Source organism: Budorcas taxicolor, unplaced genomic scaffold (assembly GCF_023091745.1).
Source record: "Budorcas taxicolor isolate Tak-1 unplaced genomic scaffold, Takin1.1 scaffold1792, whole genome shotgun sequence".
Lineage (NCBI taxonomy): Eukaryota > Metazoa > Chordata > Mammalia > Artiodactyla > Bovidae > Budorcas > Budorcas taxicolor.
Genome location: NW_026291691.1, coordinates 7,744 through 31,485, shown reverse-complemented (window position 1 = coordinate 31,485; position 23,742 = coordinate 7,744). Strand labels below are relative to the sequence as shown.

The following is a 23,742-nucleotide window of genomic DNA, read 5'->3' as shown; positions in this document are numbered from 1 at the left end:
AGGCTGGAATTGAGGTCTCCATCTGTCGTGGGGTTGGTTTGCGAGGCTATGTGTATACGTTGGCTCGTTCTAATGTCGGTTTGGGTTTGGTCTTGGCTAGGCACCTACGTAGTTTCAAGGTCCCCATCCGGGTTGGGCGAATCCTTTACGGGTGCGCTGTGGCTTCTCATTTGTACCATGATGGTTTCTCAATGAGTGGTGAGAAGAGTGATAGAAAGAACTCGTTTCCCACAGACGGCGCCAAACTATCGAGGTCGGAATCTCGACGTTGAGGTTGGGAAGCTACTCCTGCCTAGCTGGAATTCTGGATCGGCTCCTCGACCTGGATTTTCGGATCGGCTACCTGACCTACACAAGGAAAAGAAAGGAAAAGGCGGGGTGATGACCCGAATTTTTCCCTCGAGCGTGCGAATGATTAGTATGTCCGAACTGGCGAAGTAGCTGAGAGCATTTAATGAGCAGTTACCTCAGAAATGAAGGGGTGGAGCTCTATTTATACTAAATTCGGACCTGACAATATTTAATGCGGTGTAGCTTTATGTCCCATCAAGACTTTATGTCCCATCAGGGCAGCTGGCACTGAGGTCGGGGTTTTCCTGGGTCGGGGTAAGGTCGGATCAGCATCCAGGTTGGGCATTAACTGTATATGCTAAGATTGGCTAGAATTAACCCGCCTCAGCTCGGTGTGGGTCTCTTATCTCAGCTCGGGATCCCCCTCGTCACATAACAAAAAAAATTCGGCCTTCCCAACATTAGATTTCTCTCTCCGCCCCTGGCGGCAATTGCATTCTATAATTTGATAGGGCCAATTTGGGGGATGACAGTATTAGATGAAATAGCTTAGGAACTTATGTACTGATTTTGAAGTTTTAATTTATCTATGTAGGATAATTAGACTCTCAAAATTCCCCTTCAAATGTGACTCGTGATTTAATTGTTAAAGATCCAATGATGCGGTAGAAGAAGCTAAAGTCGACGTGTGAAACGAGAATGAGTATAATGTGAATGCATAATATTGGATTAAGACCTAGTTCTAGTATCTTAAAAATCATGGGGTTCCATCTAAAACTAATTGGTATTAGATGGAATACCCCATTAACTCATACATTAGTTTTCAAAGTTTTGATTTATTCATTTGAGACAATCAGATTCTTCGATAGTTGTTAGTTTTTCATTTGCAGTAAAACCAAATAGGAAAAAAAACAGCTTGTGGAATATAGTTGCAATTTGATGATTTACGCTAGCGAGAGACTAGTTTCATTGGTGAAAACCATAATAACTTACTATTAGAAAAGAAAAGAACTGATAAATGAAGTATCTTCGTCTACTTGCATGAAAAATTCTTTTAACTCTCCAAACGGATCCTGAATATCCTTTGAATAAATTAAAGGAAACTATAGGAAACTTTTATGTCCGGACAGCAAGATTGTCAGGACGTCACATGGGGATTGGCTTAATATGCATGTCGAACTCACCTCTTCCCTCACAATTGGAGTCCAACTATCTATATTGAAGGTTTTTTCGTAGGCTATTCTTTTGTGAGTAAAATTATAGTAGTTCATTTTGTTAGAATATACACTTGTCTCACATCAGAAAATTAGAAACTTCAAAACCACCCTATAGGATCCTGATCAGCTACTCCATCTAGCACCAATTAATTTTAGAATGGAACTACATGATTCTTAACATGGTATTAGAGTTGGGCCCTTGGTCTTGTCATATTCATCCAAGTGTGACTCATCATCGTTTCGCTCTCGTTGACTCATAGGTGTTAGAATATAAATTTTTCCCACATCAAAAAATCACCAACTCAAACTTAGCACCAATTGATTTTAGGATAAAATATCACGCTTCTTAACATGGTATCAAAGCTAAGCCAGTGGTTTAGTTTTATTCATCTTTCACATGTGTCATCTTCCACGCGTGTTTATGTGTGACACATCTCAAAATCAAATCACACTTGTATTCAATCTTATACGTATGTCCGTTTAACTTTTCATATATGTGTTCATCTACCACATGTATTCAATCTTCTACATGTGAGTCCTCTCAAATCAGATCACTCGTGAGGGAGAGTATTAGAATATACACTTGTCTCATATCGAAAAATCAGAAATATCAAAGTTATTTTATAAGATCTTAAATTACTCTACCTCACACTAATTAATTTTTAGATAAAACCTATACTTCTTAACACAGTTTATTAAAATTCTCCTTCAATGTGTACATAGGAATCGCATCTTTGGCAGCACGGGCAAATCCGAGGAACTAATAACAACAGATTACTGATCATTATCCTTTATATGCATATATTCGAAATTCAGTAGGATCTCATGTCACGTATACTAGGCTAAGATATCATGAAAATGACTAGCCTTTCTTTCACTATTTCTGTGAAGTTAATGGACGAAGTATCATTAAATTGGAACTGATCTTTTAATATAACTAATCCACTCTCAATCTACCCAACAAAAAGCAATTGCTTATTCAATTTGCACGAGTGAGCATCGGAATCTAATCTCCCTCAAACGCACACGTGCCACTTCCGTCCTCAATCTTTCAATTGCCCTCCTTGCATTAAGTTGGGAAAATTCTTTGCAAACAGTCTTGTCCTTTGGACGTTGACAAAACGTCCCAATCGAATAATGAAGTTATGTTTTTTGGACTATTGATGCAATAACTACAAAGGTGCTGGTTGATTTGATTTTATAATTACAAAAAAAAATTAAGGATCAACCGTCATTGTTATTTGGATATTTTTAAAAACGACTCATTAAATTGCAGTAGAGGACACCGTATTTATATATATATATATATTTAAATTGTGATAGAAGACATCATATTTATATATAGATATAGATGAGTATTTGCCTCTTCACTATCGTGAAGTTAATGGACGAATAATATGCGATTAAATTAGAAATGATCTTTTAGTAGTGTTGTTAATTATCAACTCTGAATATCTACCCAACAAGAAGCCAATTGCTTATTGTATTTGCACATGAACGCGTATTGGAATCTAATTTTTCCCTCAAAAGCAGGAAGGAAGATACTCCATCATGAAACTGAAACTTTAACATAATGCAGAAAGTGGACAGCCCTTTTAACACAAAGTTGTTCCCTTTTTCTTTTTCAACTCTATTGTGGATGATATTCAACCTTTTTTTCTTCTGTGATTACTTTAATCTTTGCACCTTTTTTTGGTACCTTTCAACATGGCTCACCTTTTCCATTGTTGAGATGAGAATGGACGGAACTGAAGAAAACTTTCTCCATCTTCACATATATTAAAATAAAAATGGAGGAAAAGTGAGCACACGTACGACGACATTTCAGACCTATCTGCTAAAAGCCATGCAATTAATGCACATGGAGCGCATTTTCCGCTCAGTTTTTGACGTAGGAAGTTGCCTTCATGGCGCATCTATATATGTGATCTGCTTTCGACTAGTTCAGAACACATCGTAGTGGATTAATGCTTTTCATGATAATTGCTCGTATTATATATTAGTAGTTCATGTACTGATATTGCTACAGGAATCAATCATGCGAGTGGCACAAGAACGTGGAATATTGTGGTATAACGATTCTTTCTAGTAATTGGGACATTGGAATATTGTAATATTACACATCAGTGAGAGATAGTATTTGTGAGTATAGAGCGGAGCTAGAAAATCTTTTTAGTGGGGCTAAAATAAATAATTTTTTAACTATATGAATACATTTTTTTTTTTCAGTGAAGATTAATTAATTTTTTTTAACTAAAAATACATAGATATTTAAATTTTTATTTAAAAAAATACATAGAATTTTTAACATTATTCTGGGCCAGTGGAGCTTTCTTGGGGGCTAAAATAAATAATTTTTCAACCATATGAGTACATTTTTTTTCTAGTGATGGCTAATTAATTTTTTTTAACTAAAATACATAGATATTTAAATTTTTTTCCAAAAAATAGATAGAATTTTTAGGTACCTCCGCCCCTGTGTGAGTGGTTTATAAATGAGTATAAGGAATAACTTGAGTTAACCATTTTGGTTTAATTTGTAGACACTTAAAAGCGTTTTTTTATAAGTTTAGAAGTACTAGGATTTGTTTATCTTAAATTTTAGACACTTAAAAATATTTTTTGTGAATTTAGAAGCTTAATCAAACTTGTTTGGCTTATTTCTTATATAACTTTTAGATAAAGGTGAAAAAAAAAATTGTTAGAAAGTAAGAAGCTCTAAATTTAAACTTTTCAAAAAAAGTTTTTGCAAAACTATTTTCACATAAAAAGAAAAGGCTATGTCCCTCCATAATTTTAAAAGTCAATCATTGCTCTAGAAATTTCTAAAAGCCCAAATATTATCTAACATATACCAAACAGTCAACGGTTTTCGTTGAATAGCGCTTCTAATTAAAAAGTTCTGCTACTAAAAATTCTTCACCTCAAAAACTAATATTTCACAACTAGACTAAATAGATACGTACTCTCTTTGCATAGATGGGATTGCAGGCACATCGTTATGTTTTGAGCTAATTGTACATCTACCCTCTATTAGTGTTCGTTATTCAGATTGAAAATGAAAAATTGGTTAAAATGATTCAGGGATTTAGGGTATGAATGATTATCTTTCAGTAATGCAAAGGATCTGACTGACCTAAGAATTAGAAGAAAACAAATGGTGTGCAGTTTAGGCTCCGTTTGTTTGCCGTAAAATATTTTTTCAGAAAATATTTTCTTAATTTTCTGGTGTTTAATAATACTGAAAAATATTTTCCAGTCAAAAATAGTGGCTACTTTTTTCTAATTTTTCAGTATTTGGTAACACTGAAAAATTGGTCAATTGTAAAATATTTTTTGGTCAAATATTACGACTAGTACAAAGTTTAAGAAAATATTTTCATGTCATTTGGGAAAAGAAAATATTTTTTGAAACTCAACCACCTACCCTACCGCTGCCCCCCCACGCCCCACCCTTAACCTCTACCCCACCCACCCTCTACCCTCACGCTTAAGATATATATTATGTATATTTTTTTTTTATAAAATTTCATGTCGGAAAATATTTTTCACTGTATATCCAAACACCAGAAAATATTTTTCAGTATTCTATTTTTCAAGAAAACATTTGCTCCCAACAAGTTATTTTACGGCAAACAAATGGAACTCATGAAAATATTTTATTTTTCAAGAAAATATTTTCCTCTAAAAATATTTTTCACAAACAAATTATTTTACGGCAAACAAACGGAGCCTTAGTCGGCTAATGTTCTCGAAAACTTCAATTTTTCCTTGAAAAAAATATTCTACTAAACTGCCTCATGAATTGATTTTTTTTTCTTTATTTTTCAAAAAACTTGGTTGTATAAACGAAATCAGGAGTGGAGCCAGGATTTTTTTCATTGGGGGCTAAAATTATACAATTAAACACTTATATAAATAAATATTTTTCAGTGGGACTGAATTAATTTTTAACTTAAAAATACACATATTTTTTGATAAAATTTGAATTGAATGGGGATTGCAGTCCTACAATCTTAAGAGTGGCTCTATCACTGGAAACACCTATCTCATTTAGGCATTTGCTCTTGAATCTTATTTCTTTTGGCTAAAATGTAGATTACATGAAGTTTTAATAGATTTGAGCAAAACTAGCATCTAAGAAAAAAAAAAAAAAAAAGCAAACTAGCACCTGATGATCTGCGTCCGGCAATTTTGGCAAGAAAGAAGTAAGAAAATATGACCTATGGGTCAATAGTAATAGATTGTCAGGTTGAAATTAATATATAATAAGTGATATATTATATATTAATTCAAAAAAGTAAGAAGTAAATTGTTTCATGTAATTGGCTTTAGTTTTTTTTTTTTGTTTAGTTTTAACTTTTTTGTTTCTATTTTTATTTTTGATTCGTAAAATTTTGTACCCATAATAAGTAAATTAAATTCCTAAAATTTGTAAAAGTTAAATAATTTTAAAAAATAAATTAATTAAATATTTAATAGGGACTAATTTATTTTTTACTCAAAATTTTATATACGTATAATAAAATTCACTAGGTCAGCCCCCACTTGTCCCATAGTGCCTCCGCCCCTTAACGAAACACAAGTACAAGAAGGTACAGACCCACAATATATAGGTCTAGCGTCCATACAAATAAAAATTCACAACTAAGGGGTGGAGCCCAACATCACAAACCAAGACCAAAAGTAAAAGGCCATAACAACAAACATCGGGTGAGCTTAGTTCCAAAAAAAACGACCCAAAACAATTTCCAAGCTTTTATTGCCCAAGCCACGAGGGTCAAGCCCAAGTAGACCTAAATCGGTCCACCAGCAACTGAGTAGACTAGCCTAATTAATATCTAGAGAATCCATAATCAGCGCCAAGAGCAAACAGGGGGAACAAAATTGGGCCAAAATCACCCACCTTGGGTCACCTCACCACCCCCGAAACCACCTCAATCCAATGAACGCAAAACCACTCGTCAACCTTGAATAACAAACACCACAAAATAACAATCACACCCCACTCTAAGCAACAATTGTAAATTTTGAAGAATCTTAGTTTTATTGTTATAGATATAGCAATGGATAAAAGTTGGATGATGAAGCCACAATATAGCAATCAATATCTGAATGGCTTAGAGAGGTTTCTTGATTTTGTGAGTCAATGTACTCTACCTCCCGATGCTATTACACCTCTGAAGATATTGTGCCATTGTGTTCTATATGCCAATCGTTTATATTAGAATCACAATACGTGAGAGATCATGGAGTCTGGAAAGGAATGACCAAGGGGTATGTTGTGTGGGTTTTCCACGGAGAAGATTTTATAACTAGAGATGCATCATCTCCTATTGCTATAGACCCACCACACCATTGTCCACACGAGTTAATGAGAGAAGTATTTGAAATTCACATTACATCAAATGAATGAAAGAAGACAACTTAATAAGGGATGCATTAGGAATTTATGATATATCAAATGTAATGAAGGAAGATATAAAGGGAAAAGATAGTAACGAGAATGATTGTGATCATCATGTTGAATAGCACATTCAAAATGAAGATGATCCTAATGAAGAACCTATGGGGGTTTCTAAAACTTTTAAAGAAGGTAACCAAGAATTTTGTCCAAGATCAAAATTAATTATATTGTCATTTATGATTCGACTCATACATAAGAATCTTATTAATGGAGCGAAAAATCAGTTGAGATGCTTCTTAAATTCATGAAAAAATAATTTTCATAATCAAATACTCAAATATTCCTGAAACTTCATATGAACCAAAGAAGATAACAAATGCTTTAGGTTTGGGGTATAAAAGTATCCATGTATACCTGAATAATTGTATGTTGTATAGGGTTATGAGCAACGAAACAATCATGTCATGTTTTTAATTCTTCTCGCTGGTAACAAAACAATGGTGTTACTAGTAGAAGGCACAAAAATAATAAGATTGCTTGTAAAGTATAAGTGTTGGATATTCAATTGTGTGTTTGTCCTTGTACAGTGATTACATATATAAGTTACAAAGGTGCGTATCTAGCAGAATCAATGAAAGAGAAGTGTGAGATAATATAAGTGCTAAAAATACAAAGATATCACAAATCCAAAATTTTAAAATAGATGCTATCTATAAGTATTGTCTATCACGCTTCCTCAAGCGAAAGTGAGTTGTATACGGTGAGCTTGGTAAAGAAATTAAAACACCATGCTTCATATGCTATAGAAATAAATTTATTGATTTCAATTTCATGTTTGGTAGTCAGTATACTATGGTAGTATTAGGAATGACTTTAATAAAATGACAAAATGGCTCTTTTGTTATTATATACAAGTTATTAAAACAAATATAATAATTATAACAACGGTAATGGTATTAATAGTAATAAAAAATAAATAGTATTAACATTAAATAGTTATAATAATAATGGTAATTGTAATAATAACAATACATAAATAAAATAGTATTTATAGTATAATACAAATTCTTATTTTCTTACTATATACTTTTATGTATTGGAAGAGCATTTTGGTCATTTCACAAATAATAATAATAATAATAATGTTAATGAACAATAATTATAATTTTAATGGTAATTATAATAGTAAAAATAAATAAATCATGTTAACATAAAGATAAGAAATAATAATAGTAATAATTCTCATTTTCTTGCTATATAATTTTCTATATTGAAAGGGCATTTTGGTCATTTGAGAAATGATAATAACATTAATATCACTAAATAATAATAATAATGATCGACAACAATTGTACTTTAGTTATTATATACATATTATATTTTGAAAGGGTATTTTTGTCATTAAAATTATATTACTAATAAAAAAAATTACAAATAAATAATGACGACAACAACAATAATAATAATAATAAAATACTTTTCTTTTATTGTTATATACATGTTTATATTTTGAAAGTGTACTATGATCATCTGATAAGTAATAATATTAAAAAATAGTAAATAATATTCATAGAATCATAATAATAATAACAACAACAACAACAACAAGCTTTTATTGTTATGTACATGTTATGTTTTGAAAGGGCATTTTGGTAATAATAATAATAATAATAATAATAATAGTAGTAATAATAATTACAATAATTGTAATTGAAATTAATTTTTCCCTTTTATTATCACATACAGCTTTAAATTTCAAAAGGTTACTATGATCATTTGGTAAATAATAATATTAAAATAAATTAAATAATATTCATAAATTGTATAAATAATAATAATATAGATAATAATAATAATAATAATAATAATAACAATAATAATAATAATGCTTGACTTTTGTTATTGGATACGTGTTATATTTTGAAAGAGCATTTTAGTCATTTAACAAACGAGTCTATTTCAAAGAACATGGGAATGGACTCCCATGTGTTTTGTCTGCAATGACTATCTCCATATTTGTGGGAATTGTCTTATCTAGGGAATTGAATTCCCAAGTTTATTAATTCATATCAAGCATGGGAATTAAAATAGAATTAAGAATGTCATTTCATTTCTAACTCATTTCAATGTATCAATCGCTACCCTAAAGTTGTGTGAGACCAAGAGAGGTTTATGACTTTCTAATTATTCAAAAGGAAAAATCTCACATTTAGTCCCTATTGTTTATAAAAAATTTCAATTTAGTCCCTATTGTTTCCCTAAAAGTTTCAGTTTCATCCCTATTGTTTAAAGTTTCTCAATTTTATCCTTATTATTTTCTAAAAGTTTCAATTTCGTCCCTATTATTTTCAAAAAGTTTCAAAGTAATCCCTATTGTTTCTCAAAAACTTTCAATTTAGTCCTTGAATAATAGGGATGAATTTGAAACTTTAAGAAAACAATAGGGACGAAATTAAAACCTTTTAGAAATAATATGGATGAAATTAAAACTTTTTTAGAAACAATAGGGACTAAATTGAGATATTTTAAATAATATGGATGAAATTGAAACTTTTGGTGAAACAATAGAGACTAAATTGAGATATTTTGTAAACAATAGGGATTAAATGTAAAAATTTCCCTTATTCAAAAATCCAAGATTTAACAATCATTTGCATAATGGAAAAAATTACTCTGGAAATATAGGAAGTTGAGAGTCAAATCACATTGCTTTTTTAAAACAAAAACACATTAAAAATATATATATATTTTGGGGTGTACAATATGCTATTTTAGGGATTTACTCAAATTCCCTACAAATCCCAAATTAGTCCGCTACTTGCGTCCTAGCATAGATATAATGGTAGGCGTTATTATTCAAACACTTGCAGAGAAATTTATTCTTTGATATCTTATTCTTTCCTATTTTCCGGTGAGATATGCTATAAACTATTAGCACGTTTGATCCCTGAATCCAAGCCTCTCATTTTCTAAGTCGAACTCCAAGTAAAGATCTTGTTGCTGATAATTTCCAAAAACTATTGACGGCCCGACTGCATTTCCAGCATCGCCCGAATCAGATGTGACCAGGCTCATACAAGCCAAATCTTGATCATCACTGTAGGAAAAATATTCCATCATTGAGATCTCCATTTCTGCACCACCTTCAAAGTGTAAAGTCAGTTCAGGAAAATCCATTGGATTTTTGCTTGGAACAATAAAACAAGGCTTCAATCCCCACTCATCTTCCATGTCAGCAGGAGCTCTAGCATACTCAGGATTTTTTAGCATCTCAAATTGTTGTGATACCATGTCGTAGACTGCTTTGTCCATGTACGTTAACATGCTTGAAGAATCCACAACAAGCCCACCATTGCCATTGGATTCTGGCACTAGATACTTGGAAGGAACATTAACATCAACCCCACCAACGCTAATCTTTTCAAGACTCAGATAATAATATTCATTCAATACAGAAAATGAGGCCTCAGTGATTCTGTGAAATGGTGTATACTGAAGCGTAATGTCATTTTCATCAGTATTTGGCCCAGTATGTAGAACAAGTTCACTACTTTTAGCCTTGTCATCAAAAGCATGGCTTACTAGACAATATGAGAACTTCTTGATCCCCATCTGAGCCGGCAGTGACCCGGGACCGCGGCCGAATCCAGAAACACCGGCAGGCCATATAGAGGTTGTATTAGAGCAGCCAATGACAAAATCATTCATTACTGCTTTATTCGTGAAGCGTAGACTTTCAGAGAAAAAGACCCCAATACTTGATGCATAACCATTCATATAAAAATATGGTGGACAAGGTTGATTACAATTGTTCTTGTTGGTTTGACAGCCTTGGCATCGATCATTTACGTTAGGATTCGCAAGCCAACCACATTTTGGGTTTGTGCAGCCTAAAACCTTAGCAGAAGATGATAAACCCGGGTCGAAAATCGACATGTTTGTTGGTTCTGCGTAAGGCAGTTTGTTTAAGGCGCATGGATACCATACAAGGCTGCTGGCAGTATCCATGACGAATGGTAGGGTTTGTGGGGGTGTGCCAAAGCTTAGAGAAATGGAGTGATCGCCATAACTATGAGCAGAAAGGGGTGTTTTAATGGTGAAAGTTTTGGTGTTGGGGTGTTTGAGTAGGTGAGCTCTGTTAATGGATGCAGAAACGAGATGGTTGAGTCTTTCTCTTGTGGTTGTGTGTGTTGTTGTTGCGATGGGTGAGATAGAAAGCGTGATGGTATGGGCTGATAAAGAGGAAGCAAAGATGAGGAAAGAGTGAAAAGTGAATAAAGTGTGGAGAAAAAGTGAAGCCATTGTTGTTTGATTAGGAAAAAAAAAAAAAAGCCAATTGCTGCTTCGATTGGTGACATTGTTCGAGTATTTTAGCTGAATTTATAGTAGAGAAAGATGATAACAACAGTAAGCTACAAATGATGTTCCATCCAGGCGGTGTGCATGCCATTTTTTATGCTGCTTAGCAACGATTGAAACTGCACCATCCCGAAATCTTCTCACTTTTTCTGCTGTGTAAGAGGAGGAAAAACGGTTCGCTAGAGTTCGAGAAATAACTTAAGGTTTCAAGTTTAAATTTGGCTGCAATCCTTGGGGAGCAACTTAAAGTTTCAAGTTTAAATTTACACACTCTTATTATGAATATTGTGACCAGCTTGTGTTCCGATATACAGTAGCACTACAGGATTTATAATTTTAGATAAACACAATATAGTTGTGTCTACTGTGCATTTCTCATACAAATTTAATAGATAAAAAAGAAAGCAGATTGGTACATGAACCCCATTCAATATTCCTAAAGATATTGCCTACAGGCTTTGAAACAATTATTGGGCCACAAATCAATCCATAATTACTGGTCATTTCGTCTCGTGGTATAGTTCTTGCATTTGGCACAAGAGGTCATGAAATCAATTTTTAGTGTGTATAACATCTTTTAAAATTGATGTAAAATTAACTTAGGATTAGCTTTGAATAAAAAAAAATAGTTCGACAATATTGAGCTAGAGAGTCTCTGGTATATTGGTTTCATGCAATGGCAAGTTTCACTATGGAAGTTGTGGGGTCATTATTCGAGATACAGGTTAGCAAAATACACATTCATTATCACTCGGGTTTTGGTCAAATAATATGTTACTCGGATTGTTTGTGAAAAATTACAAACTCGAGTCTCGCTAGTTATATATATAATATATGTACAGTCTTAAACCTCTCTTAAATAAAAAATAAAAGGAATAAAAAAATAATACACACTCATTGGTTTGGGCTTTGTCCACGTTTGATATTGTCTTATTCTTTTGTTTGTCCTCTGCTGTTTTTAGACCTTTGTTAAGCTTATCATGTGCCCTCTGTCATGGGCCTTTGTTTTTCTTTGATCATTGTTATGCATGGGCCTTCACTTGTAACTATTTCTTTGTTGGGCCAAGTTGAATTAGACCTCGTGTTTGTAACGACCTTAATGCGAATTCATTTTCTGACAACAAAAAAAAATGGAAGTGCTAAAAGGGAGAGAATAATTCGATAAATTAAAATTCCATATTTATACACACCAGGTTAATAGAAGTTTGGTCGTACACAAGCTTGATTGATTTCTTTTACTAATGAGAGCGGTCAATTGGTATTAAATAGAATAATCTATACCAAAGTCAATTGTTGAAGGTAAATAACATGGTTTAACAACAGTAAATTTGAAAACTATGTACCAAAGTCAATGCACAACTAGTCAATGCGCAATCTTGACTCCCAAATGGGATGTAAGTCGATGGATAACATAAAATTAAAAGCTAACGTGCAATGTCTGAAACACGAATGGATTACATGTGGATGGATAAATAGGACCAAAGGTTAACTCTGATATCATGTTAATCAACCTGAGGTTCCATCTTAAAATTAATTAGTGTCAAGTTGAATAACTTAGGATTTTATATACTGATCTTTAGGAGTCCTTATTTATTTATATGAGACAATTAGATTCTCCAATACTGATATATCTTTCTGGGTTGACACAATTATGTTAATCTTGTACTATCTTTACTCAGTTTCTTATTTGATCCAAGGAAAATCGAAATTTACTCTTGAAGTCGCGATAAGAACCATAACAATAGTATACTCAGCTTCAGAGAGATTTTAAAGATCTCCAAGTTGAATCATGGAAAATCTTCTAAGAATATATCCTTTGAACATTGGGTGAGCAGTATTCATATGGGACCTGTGTCTTTATTTATTTATTTATTTATTTATTTTTCCTATTTGAGCTGAGTATGTCAGTTCTTAAAATTAAAATTGTAGGTGCATTGCTTGGAAACTTACATAAATTTCTTTAATTGCAACCCACTTCTCAGAAATTTTTATTTTATAAAAGATCTATTCTTCATTTCTATAACATACCAAAGATCTCTAATTCTCAGTTGATACAGTTTTGATGTGGACAGAAAGTTGAGTCATCTACCCACACTCTAGCCACCAATCATCATGGTATTTATTTTATTTTTTTATTTTATTTTATTTTTTTGTCAGGAAAGTAAAACTTTTAGTGATAAAAATAAATAAATACATACGAATGGGTCTAACTGGACCACATCCCACAAAAAAATAAATTACAAAAAGGAGATTAAGCCAAATCAGTACAATTTTTTTTTTTTTTTTTTTTTGTCATTAATACGAAGTTCAAAGAATGAATGAAACTATGATCATACCCAATCTCAAAAATAAAAACAAAAAAAGGTAATCAAGCACGAAAAAAACAAAAACCACCCAACACCACAAACTAAATATCAAGGGAGGAAAATCATCATAGTATGCCTAAATCAACGACTATGTGGACAGCCACAGGAAAACGAAAAAAATAAATGGAGTAGTTTACGTTTCCAAAATACTAAAAGGGGCAAAAATAGCAAATTAAATTAGTATATTAATTTCAGAAAATGTTTAACGAAAACAGAGTAGAAAAAGAATTACTTCTGGAAAAACTAGATTGATGTTTAGATTAGTATATTAAGATAAAATATTCCTAAAAACAAAATCAAGTTGTAATTTTCTCATGGTATTTAGTACGACAGGTGCTTTTGCAGGAATATTGCAAGGTTGTTCTCCCTTTCTGAAAATTGAACCAAATGTTAATATCTTCACTACCACAATTTTTAAATCTTGAAATACTTAAAACTGTTATAAAAGAACTAAAAATCGTTATAAATAACTTTATATAATGGTTTTTAAGCCGTTGTCAATGATCTCATTATAAAATCTCTATTACAATAGTTTTTTTTGTGTAATTAAAGTATAATTCAATAATGGTTGTGAAAAAAAGTAATCTAATGAGCAATTATTAATAATAAGTAATGAAGAAAATTTTAACCGTTGCAAAAAGTTTCAATTTATATAACAGTTAAAAAATCATTGTAATAAGACAGTATTGCAATGATTTTTTTATTTTTCAATTTGAGTATTGTAAAAAAAACTAAAATATTTTAGTATTTCAAGATATATATAATATAGCAGATTCAGGAGTAACTTAATGGTAAGTTACTTCCCCAACAGTTGAAGATCAGGTTCGAATCTCATAAAGTGGGAACAGGTATATATATCTACATATATATATATACAACAGTAAATATAGACGTACATGTAGTTGATGGGTTGAATATGACAGGAAATCAATATAATCATCTCCACAACTTGAGGAAACACCAAAAGAAAATTGCTTCATAGATATACATATATACATATATAGATATACATATATACATATATATATACACATATATAGATATACATATATACATATATACATATATATATACACATATATAGATATACATATATACATACATATATATATATATATATATATATATATATATATTGTGTCTAAATACTCGCTAATAAGTTGTATAGTTCAAAAGCAGCTATAGATCTTGAGAATCTGTGTGATCTAGCTGCACGTTAAGCCTCGCTGGAAAATCTTGATGCAAAACTAGAATATTGATTATCAAATCTAAAACAACATAACTAGCTTATAGATTTCATTCTAAAATATTACACTGATCCAATTAGATGGGAAGTCAATCTAATCCATAAATTAACAGATTTTAACACCTATGAGAATCTTTACATTTAGTATTTCTAATATATATATATATATGATACTTCTTCTCATTGATGAAATCGAGCAATGCTACTTGGAATAGGTCATAGTCGTTCATTATAGTGGTTTATTTTGATTCATGACCAGTTGAGGATTGTTATCGTTATCTGAATCAATATGACAATCAAAGACTGTAGAGTAGATAAACAACTATACATAGAGGGTCTCTATAAATTTATATATTTTTTTTATTTGTTCTCTCGTAAGATTAATATCACAAAAATGAGGACTGCTAGTTTCACATATGATACCTAAGTCGATAGTTTCTGATATGGATAAATATATATTTAACATAATATTTTAAAAATATATATTAATAGATATCGGCAATTGTCCGGTCCGTACCCAAACAATAATATTCAAGAGAGAAATGCATCTAAGATTAAATATTTTGAGTTGGCTTCCATGAAAAATTCAAACTTGCTTTTTGATACTGCACTCACATAAAAACATAAACTTTAAGGCTCAATAACTAAAGACATGACAATTGAATTATAAGTCGGGATCATTAAAAACATGCTTTAGTTAATACAATGAATTCAAAACCATTTTGACCACAAAAAAAAAAAAAAAAAAGAATTCAAAACCATCAAACCTCTCTTATTCAAAACAATCGAAACACATCGAGATGGTACCAATTGTACTTTATAATAGAAAGCTTTGGCAGAAATCATACCAATAAGGAGCTGGATGATATTTAAACTAACAAAACAAACTCAAGAGTTATATTAGTTAACTTCATTAATGGCGGATTTAAGAATTTTTTTTAGTAAAAATTATAATACATAATTTCCCAATTCACGAATACAATTTGTTTTACAAATTGTTTGAAATAAATAAATTCTACAAAATTTTATATAATTTATTTACAAATCCAACTTTTAATTTTTGGAAGCACCATTTTTAAAAATTGAAAATTTAGGATTTGCAAATTTTGGATTTGCTCAATACTTATCCAAATCCTTGCTTAAGAGGTAGAATTTACAAATTCACATTTTTTTAAGTTAGTTCCTTTCTTTTGAAGACAAAATTACCCTTTAAATTTTTTTTTACACTTAAGTTTAACTTTTGCTCAAATACAAAGATAAAAAAATAAAATATATTTCAAACTCTCTCCCTCACCATTCTTCTTTCAATAAAATGCGAAAAAAATAATTAATCAACAAGTGAGGACATCAACAATCCATGCTAGTGCTTGTAGATAGTTCAAAAGTTTTTATTTATCATTCTCAATTTTACTAATTCTAATAGAATAAAGGAAGGGTATTTGAGTACAATATAATTTTTAATTTTAATTTCATATGCGTTACAAATTACTGTTTCAAAAAAATAGAATTCATTTATAAATATAAATTCTCATAAAATTCATTTATAAATATAAATTCTCATAAAATTTATTTACAAAAATTTACAGTACAAGTGTTTCCAAACATTATGTTAGTAAATACTTTAACTTTTTTTTTACCAAAAAAAAAAAAACACATAGATATTTAAAAACAATTTGAACAATACATATATATTTAAAATTCTTAGTGCATCTGCCCCTCTCCTTCACCCAAATTAGCAAATCTTATACTCTTCTAACAATGTGACCTCATCCAATCTCGTATCAGTATATAGTCAGATTGTAAAGATTAAATGAAGATATTGTATAGTGTGAAGGGGTCTAGTCTATGATAGAATCTTAATCTGATAGCAGTTATAAACTTAATAATATATATATTATCATCTCTCGAAATTGAGCGGATGTGATTCATGAATCTTCACTCAAAATCATATTAAAGGTTGAAATGATGTTTCGGGCGTGCATACTTCAAACCAACGTCTTGAGAAGTAGCTGAGGCACAAGTCAATTTGCTCGATCTTATGGGTCCCCTGCCAGTCATGTTTGTTTCCCACCGGCGGCTAGCCTCACGTGCGTCAGGGGGCATGGCTGCTTTAATTGGTACAGCTTACACGCCTTCAATTAATTGAGGATAGTGATATCTTGTTATTCTAAAAGATTTAGTCGAGCAAATTAAATAATAACTTGTTATAATTTTAAAAGTTTTGAATCAAATTTGAAATTAATTGTTAATTTTATATGAAGGACAATATCGCCTATTAGTTCTTAGAAGCTGTTAATTGCGATTGCAAGAAGATTGACAATGAGAAGTTCAAATTAATCCATGTTTATTGGGAAGTAAATTTTTATGCGAATTAACTTGTCAATTATGTTTTACAACTACTAGTTGAGTCTCACGAGGTGGCCACATTGCTACACCGGTTGCCGTGCTCCTTGAAAAAGATAAAAGGAGCAAGACTTACTTTAGAATGATTAGAATATAATCAGTACTCTGGTTCTTCTGAAAGAAAAAAAAAATTGAATTTAAACTTATATTCTAAAATCTTAGCGTTTAATTGATTCAAAGTATACATAAAAATACATCACCCTATCACAGAGTTTGCAACCTAAAGCAAATTCAATTTTAGTCTCTCTAGAATATTTCTCGTCATAAAATAACAAAAAAAAAAAAAGATTATTGAAGCTAGCATTAGGATCCGAAAACGTCATCAAACCAAAAGGACGTACGTGACCTCGTCTGAAGTCCGGTTTGTATGGAAATTTGTTTCCATAGGAGATGAAGCTAAATCAATTAGACTAGGGTAATGAGTAGAATAATTACAAGTGATTTAGATCAAACGGAAAAGTAATTTTGATTTTTGGATGAGGCCTATATCACAGTGGTTAAGGTTTAATGTTTTAAGATTATAAATTATAGTCGACATAAATATTTGTTATTTGTAAATCTTAAATTTTATTTTTATTGTGTATATGTATAAAGTTAAATTTTTAACAAAAGTAATATGAAATACAAATGGGGCCTTAGAATTTGTATCCAAAGGAAATAGTAACGCATCTAATGGGGGCGGGCATGCAGGGACCGTGGCCACCCTTTTATGAATCGTTAGTTCTTACACATTTGGGTACAACAATACAATCTCACATGTATAATAAATCAGTTAAGAGAAAAAATTTAAAATAATAAAAAATATTAAACTCATAATTTTATAAAAATGATTTTTACTGAGTTCAAAAAGTTGGAAGGTCAAGTACAGCTTCTCACGTGTAAAAAATGTCGTTGTGCTGCTTGGGGGTATGTTTGGCCGCCGGTCATGCCGTCCTCTCAGCTTCATGAAGAGTCGTAGACAGAAGCTTTACTTGACACTGTTCACCTTAAATGCAATTTGACATCTTATGTCACAGGTTCAACTTGATATGCCGTCCCATGTCATTTTTTGTAGTCGCTTCGTGGCTATATCAGTCACCTAATGCCTTTTCAACACGTCCATCCTTGTCTGCTCTCCTTCTATGCACGATGATGATGTTGGTTTTTCTTTACATTTTTTTAGTTTGATCTTTATAGGTGGTGACATTCAATAGAATTCCTTCTTGATTCTAGTTTGATCTTTATAAGGGACTTCTAATAGAATTCGTTCTTGATTCTATTTTTAATATTCAACATTAATTTGATTTTCGTAGATTCACTAGCTTTTCCCTTTTGAATTGGACACTGTCCAATTGTTACCGAGTCATCATGCTAAAGTTTAATTAATTAGTTTAAAATATTTAAATTCGTAAGTTATAAGAATTTCAACTCAAAATGTGATGATTGTATGTGATTGGAATATGTATTTTATATTTGCATAGGCGTGATGGGAAGAAATTGTACATGATAGTAGATTGTTTGAGCACACTCTCAAAGAAAATGATATTTAGTTTCCTAAGCCACCTACAGGTAATAGTTTAAAGATTTTTCATCTTTTTTCTGTAATTCTTTTGTTTAATCTTGATTAAAACATATATTTTGACATTTTTAGGAAAATATTATCTTGTGGATGCTGGTTACCCGATGTCAATAGGATTCCTGGGACCTTATAAAAATGAGAGGTATCACATTCCCGATTTTCAACGATCAGCAACTTTTAGAAATCATAACAAAGTTTTTAATTACTATCACTCAAGTTTGCGAACTACAATTGAGATGACATTTGGTGTTTGGAAAAAAAGATTCAAGATTTTGCGTATTATGCCACAATATTCTTATGACACACAGGTGCGAATTGTCATATCTTCATTAAAAGACATGCATTAGATGCAGATGCAGAGATGCAAATTATAGAGCAAGAGGAAGATGACGAGCAAGATGAAAAAATTGAACCAAATGACTTTATTGCAGAAGAAGATTTAAGAAGTGCACGTACTCAAATGGCTATGGAGGTCTTACGTGATTCTATTAGGGATAAGTTGGTGCATGATAAGAGAAATTAACGTTGAATTTTTTATTTCAAATCTTAATAGGTTTTTTAAATCTTTCCATGTATTTTTATTATTATTGAATTTATTATAGACATGCTATGTAATTTTATAACTTCTTAAATAATTAAATAACTTATTTGTAGTTTTTATGATTTCATTATTTTTTAATGATTTTGGTATTCTTTTATTTTTTTCATGTTTATTTTTTGTTTTATTCAACTATATCGTTAAAAGAGTTACTGTTAGCTTTGATATAACTATTTTATAAGCCAAACAATTTAACAACTTTGGCTTTGTCCTTTTTGGTCAATTTTATAACTCACAGCACTTTTATAGTAACAGGCCAAATAGGTTCATAAATAGTAAACAGTACTTTTGACATGACAAAGTCAAACAGTCAACAGCTTTTGTTCAACAGAACTTCTAACAAAAGCTCTACTGCTAAAAGTTCTACAGCTCAAAAACTCATTTTTCACAGCTAGGCCAAACAGAGCCTAAGACGTTATGAATTAAATACATATTTTTTTACACACAATTAATGTGGGATGCGTTGTTATAAATTCTTTCTCAAATATGCAACGTTTTCATCACGCCATACACAATAAAATAATAGTACATATGGTAACTAAACACATATAGGACCATCGGTACAATCAACCCTTTTTTTTTGGTCAACGGAAAAAATTGCATTAATCAAAAGAACATACAAACAAGCTCAAACCCAACAAAGGTTGAGCAAACAGAATGGGCATAGTCCAGTACAATCACAACGATAAAACAAAAAAGATACAACCACCACATGCTACTAAGTTGAAACAGGGAGGTACAAAAAAAGAAACAACTTAAATAGATCAAAAAATGCAGTGCAAAAAAGAGAATGCGATATTCCTTCTAAATCCAAAGCGACCACCACAACTCCATCAACTCTGAGGGAACATCCTTGGCTTCCAATGCTAGCCCGATTAAATGCTCACTTAAGCCCACTAAAACAACTGTTAAAGCAATAGTCCAAGGGAAAACACCAATCACCAAAATGAGTTCGATAAAACCCATCAACCTAGATAGAGGATGAGCCTGAGATTTCCAACACCCAAATGGTCTAGACATTCCGTGAATCGAAACGGACCCTCTAAGTCCTAAGCTTGAACAAGTGGTGACAACGACCACCTTATCTCCTCTACAACCAACAAGAAAACATGCGGGAAGACAAGCACCAAAATAATCAGGTTGCCTGCAACACAAGAATAAGACCTCATATTGATTGAGGATGGAAATGGATTGGAAAAATTGTAGCACATTTTTAAGGAAAATATCAAGACCCCACCTGCACCCCAAAAAAGGGCCAAGAAACACAAAAAAGGATAACAAGATCACCCAACAGCCAGGTGTAGCATAGATATAAGGTACCATCATCGTCATCACTGCCTGGAACAAAAAGGAAGAAGTGACTCCTCCAAGCACAGGACCATGTAGCTATCAAAGCTGCAGAAAGGGAGGGCATTATAAACAATCACCAATGTGAGCACAATACCAAACTCTAGTCCAGGTGGGGCTTGCTCGAGCCACGTTAGGTGGTCTAGAAATGGTGAAACATCATAAGAGAAACCCGTAAATGGGGTACAAAAAGAGGGATATAAAAGTGAAAATGATGGAGATCTCTAAAGAGAGGAGCCATGGCCTAAAGCCATAAAATGGGGGATGCCACAAGCAAAGCTTGGACATGAAAAGAAGGTGGAAGTAAACCCACAGGAAATGGGGGCCTGGAGGTTCTCTCTCTTCTGGAAATAGGAGCTTTTTTCTTTTTTACCTTCTCTCTCTAGTTTCAAAAGAGGAGCTTTTTTCACCTTACAATCAACCCTTTATATCAATATCCTTGTAATTCTCATATTGAAGTTCCATTTTTTACAACAATCAAAACATTTGGATGTCTCACAATAATTATGAATAGCTTTAGGGTTAATTGCACCGATGATCCTATATGATGGGAAATTAGTTCAATTAAGTCCCTAATGTTTCAAAGAATTCAAATTAATCGTTAATGTTTATCAAAAGTGTCAAATTAGTCCCTAACGTCAAAATAATGGTTAATTTTAACAAAAAATTGGTCATGTGAGATTGTTGGAGGGATAAAATTGAAAAGTATAAATTTGGTCTCTTATGTGTTTGCAAAAAAGTTCAAATAGGTCACTAATGTTTGCACAAAAGTTCAAATAGGTCTCTAATGTTTGCACAAAATTTCAAAAAGGTTTCTTGAATATCAGTTTTTTTTTTTTTCGAGGTCACCCTATATGTCAAATTTATACTTTGAAAGAAAGGGGAGAAAATAAAAAATTGCATATCATATTTATTCAACCACTATTAGCCAAAATTACTATCGTGCCCTTCTTGTATTTCAAGTCATTGGAAAATTATGAAATGACTTGAACCAGCTTGCCAACATTTTTTTTTACTTTTTTTAAGTATAAATATGATATATAAGGGACTATAGTTAATGGTGGCTGCATAAATCTGATATGCAGTTCTTGTTGATTTTTTTTCCTTTTTTTAAATGCATAAATATGACATATAAGGTGATCGCAATATAAATAAATAAATTTGATCTACAGGGAACCTATTTGAACTGTTTTGCAAACATTAGGGATTTATTTGAACTTTTATGTAAACATAAGGGACCAACTTAGATTTTTATGTAAACGTGAGGGACCAAATTTATACATTCTAATTTTACTCCTCTGACAATGGTCATGTGCGAATCACATGACCAATTTTCTGTTAAAATTAACCATCATTTTGACATTATAGCCTAATTTGACACTTTTGGGGGCGTTTGGTTCACGGATTGATTTTTCATTTCTGATAATAATATTATTGGGAATGTCATTCCGATGAATGTTATTTCTGGGAAAGTGATTAAAACTCTTTGTTAAGTTAAAATATTTATTGGAATATTTTGTCAAAATTTTTAAGAATATTTTTTTGTTATGTTTGGTTAGACTTAATATTTATAGGAATTTTGAGCAATTTTCTAACAATGCACTCAAAAAATAAAACTATAATAAAACGTGTGCAAATAGCGATATATTTTGTATACTTTGCTAATACGCAAGCAAAATAATGTTTATCTTATTTTTATTTTTACTTTATTTTATTTTATTTTTTTAATTTTTAATTTTTTTTTTGAATTATATTATATTATTTATTTTAATATTGTATTTTTTAAGATGGATATTTGTGTCTTTGTTTTCTCTAAAATATTCCCACAACTTGAGAATGTAAGATTATCTCACTCCTTCACATGGGAATAGAAATTGAACAAATCATGAGAATATTGCATTCCAAAAAATGTAATATTCCCAAAAATATTTTTTTTTATTTTGTGAACCAAATATGGGAATAACATATTTCAGACTTCACATTCCTGAGAATCTTGTAAGATTCTGCGAACAAACGTCCCCTTCATGTTTATTAATGACTAATTTTTATCATTTGAAACATTAAAAACTAAATTGAACCAACTTGCCAACATATAAGACCATTGATACAATTAACCCTATAATTAACATGGATGATATGTTATCAGTCAAGTGCACCAATAGTTTTCCCTTTCGGATTTTGGCTTATATTTTAAAATTTGCTTTAACTATGATTCAAGCTTTGATTTCACAAAACATATTCGATTCTAATTTATTTCAGTTTAACTTATTTATATTGACAAAGAAAAAAGTTTTAACATATTTATTGATGAGAAGTTGCGAAGTATAAGTATATAGCCTAAATATTAGGTCGGTGACAGCGGCAACTCATCTCAAATTTCATCTCCGTAACTCTCAAAAATAAAATTAAATAAGGAAAAATTCTGCAAATAGTCCCTACTGTTTTTCTAAAATTTTAAATTCATCTATATTGTTTCAAAATTAGTTTTAGTCCATATTGTTCAAAGTTAGCTAATTAATATTATTTCTCAAAAAAATTTAACTTAAATATTAGTCTCCATTTGTCTCCAAAATTAGTCAATTTAGTCCATATTACTTTTTAAAAAATTTCAACTTAGTCTCCAAACAATGATCACATGTAGGGACTAAATTAATTAATTTTTTTTAAAAAATAATAGGGAGTAAATTATAAATTTTAAAAATAATACAGACTGAATTGACTAATTTTGAACAATATAGACGAATTTAAATTTTTTTAGAAAATAATACGGACTAAATTAACTAATTTTAAATAATAAAGACGAATTTAAAATTTAAGAAAACAATAAGGATCATTTGTGCAATTTTTCCATTAAATAACTAATCTAAAGAGTAGACATAGAGGAAATTAAAGAATAGCCAATCCTATCTTGTTGAAGCATTATTAAATAGGTTATCTCAAATATGTTTCT

At 31.1% G+C, this 23,742-nt stretch overlaps 1 protein-coding gene across 1 annotated transcript; it reads right to left on the bottom strand.

The window, feature by feature from the left end:
- Positions 1-9,846: 9,846 nt before the first annotated feature.
- On the bottom strand, positions 9,847-10,923 carry LOC128071136 (uncharacterized). The gene has a single exon (XM_052664101.1). The coding sequence runs from the start codon at positions 10,921-10,923 to the stop codon at positions 9,847-9,849; it is 1,077 nt and encodes a 358-aa protein (XP_052520061.1).
- Positions 10,924-23,742: the final 12,819 nt, after the last annotated feature.